The 6,000-nt window shown below is 42.9% G+C and overlaps 1 protein-coding gene across 1 annotated transcript in view; it reads left to right on the forward strand.

Moving 5' to 3' along the window:
* Positions 1–5,683, forward strand: part of CNGA3 (cyclic nucleotide gated channel subunit alpha 3) — a 29,887-nt gene extending 24,204 nt beyond the window's left edge. The window contains exon 7 of the mRNA XM_054474971.1: positions 1,714–5,683. Coding sequence (XP_054330946.1) covers positions 1,714–3,125 — 1,412 coding nt within the window. The 3' untranslated portion in view covers positions 3,126–5,683. The remainder of the gene's footprint in view (positions 1–1,713) is intronic.
* The last annotated feature ends 317 nt before the right edge of the window (positions 5,684–6,000 follow it).

The following is a 6,000-nucleotide window of genomic DNA, read 5'->3' on the forward strand; positions in this document are numbered from 1 at the left end:
GAAATTCTGATGCTCACCACAATTTTAAAAGGACTACTTCTATTATTCTCTCTACTTTCGTGCATGTTTGAAAATGTAAAAACAAAAAAGAATGCAGGTCATGGCCTCCTTGATTGATTTCACCCATCATAATGCCCCTGGCTCTAGGTGTCCAGCCCATCTCCAGACCAGATTCTTTGGGGGTGGGTCCCGAACTTCATATATTTTAAAAGCCTCTTGGGTAACAGTCATGTGCAACCAAGGAAAGCTGTGTTCCTGGAAGTGTTTTCAAAAGGCAGGTTGCGCCCCATTGCTGAATGGTGAAATCAATTTGGGAGGCCATGGCCTGTGTTTTTTACATTTTTATTATTAATATTTTCAAATGTATGCAAAAGCAGAGAGAATAGTGTTATGAATCCCCGTGTACCCTCACCCAGCTCCAGCTGTTATCAGCATTCTGCCCATCTTGTTTCATCTGTTCCTTTTCTTGTTTCATCCACCCTTTTCTTGTTTCATTTTCCTGTTTTTGTTTTTGCTTTTTTGTTTCATCCACCCTTTTCTTGGCTGGCGTAAGCAAACCCCAGGCAGTAAGCACTTTAGCGTTTTGAATAGAAAATAGAATGTCTCCGGAAGTCAAACTCACTGTGCCAAAGGGAAGAGTTAGGCTTGGGAACTGAGTCATGCAAAAGCTGCCTTCCTTTTCTTCCCAGATAGCTGTAATTTCACATGCTTACTTTATCTTATGTAAAATGTAGTTTGCATAATTTGCTTTTCCTCCACTCCCTTCTTTTCACATGTAGATTCACTGAGTGCTAATCAAAGCCTCACAAGAATGTAACCAGTGGCCTCATTGCCTACCCACCCTTTCTTTTCTTCTCTCCTCTCCTGCCTGCTGCCTGCTCTGTCCCCTTTAAGCATTGACATTCTCAAAACCCTCTTTGGAAAAAGCTCAGGCCACACATCCTACTGTGACTTGTGTTTCTTTCTCCTAGGTGTACGTACCTTCAACCTGGGTAAAAATAAACCTTTAAATCAATTGAGATCTGCCTCCATCACTTTTTTTTTTTTTTTTTTAAAGACTCAGAGTCTCACTCTGTTGCCCAGGCTGGAGTGCAGTGGTGCGATCTTGGCTCACTGCACCCTCTGCCTCCTGGGTTCAAGTGGTTCTCATGCCTCAGCTTCCCGAGTAGCTGGGATTACAGGGGTGCCCCATCACATCTGGCTAATTTTTGTATTTTTAGTAGAGACAGGGTTTCACCATGTTGCCCAGGCTGGTCTCGAACCCCTGACCTCAGGTGATCTGCCCGCCTCAGCCTCTCAAAGTACTGGGATTATAGGCATGAGCCATGGCACCCAGCCCTCCATCACTTTTTGATTTACAACATGTATCTCTAATTTTAAAGGATCCTTTTTTAAAATATGTATATAATTTCCATTTATCTTTTAAAATTTAATAATCATTCCTTGTTATCATCTAATACCTAATTTATATTTAAATTTACTCAATCAACCTGTTTTAAAAAAAAATTCAATAGAATAGATTAGAACCTCATAGAATGGAAAATATCAGAGTGCATTTCCTGTAGTAATGGTAAGTGTTGTTTTTGAAATCATTTCTATTATATATGTATCACTGCATACTGTGTAGCCGTGAGGTAAAATATGTTTCTTTGTACTATGGTCAAAAAAAGTCAGCCTCTGTGATGCCCAAGTGACCTCCATCTTCTTCTTTAGGTTTTCTTGAGCAAGGCTTAATGGTCAGTGATACCAACAGGCTGTGGCAGCATTACAAGACGACCACGCAGTTCAAGCTGGATGTGTTGTCCCTGGTCCCCACCGACCTGGCTTACTTAAAGGTGGGCATAAACTACCCAGAAGTGAGGTTCAACCGTCTACTGAAGTTTTCCCGGCTCTTTGAATTCTTTGACCGCACAGAGACAAGGACCAACTACCCCAATATGTTCAGGATTGGGAACTTGGTCTTGTACATTCTCATCATCATCCACTGGAATGCCTGCATCTACTTTGCCATTTCCAAGTTCATTGGTTTTGGGACAGACTCCTGGGTCTACCCAAACATCTCAATCCCAGAGCATGGGCGCCTCTCCAGGAAGTATATTTACAGTCTCTACTGGTCCACCTTGACCCTTACCACCATCGGTGAGACCCCACCCCCCGTGAAAGATGAGGAGTATCTCTTTGTGGTCATAGACTTCTTGGTGGGCGTTCTGATTTTTGCCACCATTGTGGGCAATGTGGGCTCCATGATCTCGAATATGAACGCCTCGCGGGCAGAGTTCCAGGCCAAGATTGACTCCATCAAGCAGTACATGCAGTTCCGCAAGGTCACCAAGGACTTGGAGACGCGGGTTATCCGGTGGTTTGACTACCTGTGGGCCAACAAGAAGACGGTGGATGAGAAGGAGGTGCTCAAGAGCCTCCCAGACAAGCTGAAGGCTGAGATCGCCATCAACGTGCACCTGGACACGCTGAAGAAAGTTCGCATCTTCCAGGACTGTGAGGCGGGGCTGCTGGTGGAGCTGGTGCTGAAGCTGCGACCCACTGTGTTCAGCCCTGGGGATTATATCTGCAAGAAGGGGGACATTGGGAAGGAGATGTACATCATCAATGAGGGCAAGCTGGCCGTGGTGGCTGATGATGGGGTCACCCAGTTTGTGGTCCTCAGCGATGGCAGCTACTTCGGGGAGATCAGCATTCTGAACATCAAGGGGAGCAAGTCGGGGAACCGCAGGACGGCCAACATCCGCAGCATCGGCTACTCAGACCTGTTCTGCCTCTCAAAGGACGATCTCATGGAGGCCCTCACTGAGTACCCCGAAGCCAAGAAGGCCCTGGAGGAGAAAGGACGGCAGATCCTGATGAAAGACAACCTGATCGATGAGGAGCTGGCCAGGGCGGGGGCGGACCCCAAGGACCTTGAGGAGAAGGTGGAGCAGCTGGGGTCCTCCCTGGACACCCTGCAGACCAGGTTTGCACGCCTCCTGGCTGAGTACAACGCCACCCAGATGAAGATGAAGCAGCGTCTCAGCCAATTGGAGAGCCAGGTGAAGGGTGGTGGGGACAACCCCCTGGCTGATGGGGAAGTTCCCAGGGATGCTACAAAAACAGAGGACAAACAACAGTGAAAATGCAGCATCTGTCTCCTACTTCACAGGGTCGACTGTCAGGGTGACGTTATGTGGCCACAGCTGTGTGACATGGAACTTGGTCAGGATTTAATTCCAGCTCTACTCACCCTTTGAAAGCTGTGTGACTGCCTGAGAGAGCCTGTTTCTTCACCTAGAAAATGGGACTTTTTGTCTCAGTCCCAGTGAAGTGCCAGGTTTGATTGTGAAGTCCGCATGAAACACTGCACCAAGCAGGGCTTTGCGAAGTGCAAGGTGTCCCCAGTCCAAGTATATGAAAACATGCACACAGGACTCTCATTACTTCTTTATGGAATCCGCAAGGCGTTTTTAGGCTTTTTAATCTAATTTTCTTATAAATGAAAGATTATTTAGTCACCTTTCTCCTCTCCAACTTCACTCCACCACCACCTGATAATAGGTATATAACAGGAAGCTGAAGGTACAACATAGTGACTAAAATTCAGACTTACACAAGACAGTTTGAGGCATATTTCTGAATCTGGTATCACCTCGTGTGTTCTTTGGGGCCCTAGAAACCCTGGCCTTTGGGAGTGCTATGGCAAGTAGAAGTTCTGTACAATGGAAAGAGGCTGCCCCATTTGAGGTCACTTAAAATCTGTGAAGCAAATCCAGACTCCTTGCCATTCAGCCACTGTGAAACCAGAATCTGCTTCACAGAAAAAAGCATCTCAGTTAGGAGAAGAGACATCCCCTCCTTCTCACTTGCCAAAGAGATTCAAAGACAGCCCCTATCCTCCATTCTTGAGTCAGGGCCCTAGGTGACCTATTCTAACTCAAGGAGGAGAGCTATGTACAGGGATAGCATTTTAGATGGAAGGCTGGAATGGTGTCCTAAACCAAAAAAGCTGACAACTAAGAGTTTTAGAAGATTAGACCATTAGGAATGTATCTTTGCAAACTGCCCATTCACCCATGAACAGGAAGCCTCAAGATCCCTTGGAATTGCATCCCGAGGCAAAGCTTTTGGCTCACTGAAAGCTCACAGATTGCAGAAATTAGCTTTTTTAAAAAACGAACCCCAGTAAATATAATTTCATTAACATTTTATAACAGATTTGTATTTTTTAGTTCCATGATTGCAAATTGTGACCTCAAATTCCATCCTTCACTTATGTAACATGTTGCAAATTACCCAAAGATGAGACTTTCTTCTTTCTTTCCTTTTTCCTTTCTTCTTCCTTTCCTTTTTTCTTTCTTCTTCCTTCTTTCTTCCTCTTTCTCTCTCCCCTTTTCCTCCTCAAAATGTATATATTTTAAAAGCCTTAACTATTAGTTATGCCTGCATTCATATTTGCACAGGAAAAATAAAGACCTGGATTTAAAAATAGGAATGACTCTTGCTTCAGCTCTTGCCATAAGGGAAGTTTCAGTCCCAGAGTATGTTTCTAGGGCAATGGCTTCCCTAGAAAGAATAGGTGCTGATGTGGGGGATGGCACACGTTCCAAGAAAGTGACAAAGCAAAGTGCTGTTAAGGGCACAAACCAACAAGAACTCTCATTCATTGCTGGTGGGCATGCAATATGGCAATTTGGAAGACAATTTGGTAGTTTTTGTAAAGTCAGGCATATGCTTTAGCATATGATCCAGCAATCACACCCTAGGTATTTACCTAAAAGAATTTGAAACTTATATGCACATAAAAACATGTATATAAATGTTGGTAGCAGCTTTATTCATTATTAACAAAAATCTGGAAGCAGTAATAATATCATTCAATAAGTGAATGGATAGATAAACAGTCAGGTGAGGTGGTGTGTGCCTATAATCCCAGCTACTAAGGAGGCTGAGAAGAGAGAATCATTTGAGTCCAAGAGTTTGAGGACAGCCTAGGCAACATAGCAAGACCCTGTCTCTAAAAAAAAAAAAGGAAAGAAATAAAAAACAAAGTAAAACAGTGGTATATTTATACAATCACCGTATAACCAAATACTACTCAGGAATGAAAATGAATGAGCAATTGATCAAGGGCAAAAGATTCCATTTGTATGACATTCTGGAAAAGGCAAACAATGATGATGGAAAACAGCTCAGCGGTTGCCAGGGGTTGTCAGGGGTGTAGAGGCTGATTGCAAAGGAGATCACGGGGGAGTTTTTAGTGTGATGGAACTGTTTTGCGTGGTGTTGGGGTGGTGGGTATATGACTGTGCGTTGTCCACTCTCACAGAACTGTATACCACAAAGAATAAACTGTAATGTATGAAATTTTAAAATATCAACCCGAATGTGGGCAATACAAGGATGGAAAGCAGATTGTGACAAATGAATCTAGCTATCTTAGAAATATATGACATAACTTTACTGAAGGACATAGGGTAAAACGATGACCTAAGTAATGTTAAAAATGGTGCTTTGAGTAGAAACTAAGGCTAAAGATGAAAAGATGTGACATGAATACTGTACTCTAGTTGTAAATTTGTTTCACATGGAGATATGCGTTACTAATTCAGAATTACATTATACTATGGATAAATGCATGAATGAGTGAATAAATAAATAAATAAATGCTTTAGAAAATGGAAGCCAGATTTATCATAGTCAGAAAAAGAAGTTACAAATAAGACCACACAAGATCAGAATGAACCCTGTGGTACTGGATTGAAATCAGACATTAGAATGAACTCATGTTTATTTATATATCCAGGTAGACAGATGCAGAAATGATTGTAGGTATGTGTGTGTGTGTGTGTATATATATATGTATATATATGTTGGTATACATAGATATATTTCTAATTCTGTGTACCAAGTAGGCTTGGCAGTGATACCTATTACAAAGAGCACACCAAGCACCCAGATCTTGGTTTCCAAATATCTTTCTCCAATAAAAGGAACCAGGGCTGATTCTAGGGC

The sequence above is a fragment of the Pongo pygmaeus genome, chromosome 12, assembly GCF_028885625.2.
Source record: "Pongo pygmaeus isolate AG05252 chromosome 12, NHGRI_mPonPyg2-v2.0_pri, whole genome shotgun sequence".
In the NCBI taxonomy this organism is placed as follows: domain Eukaryota; kingdom Metazoa; phylum Chordata; class Mammalia; order Primates; family Hominidae; genus Pongo; species Pongo pygmaeus.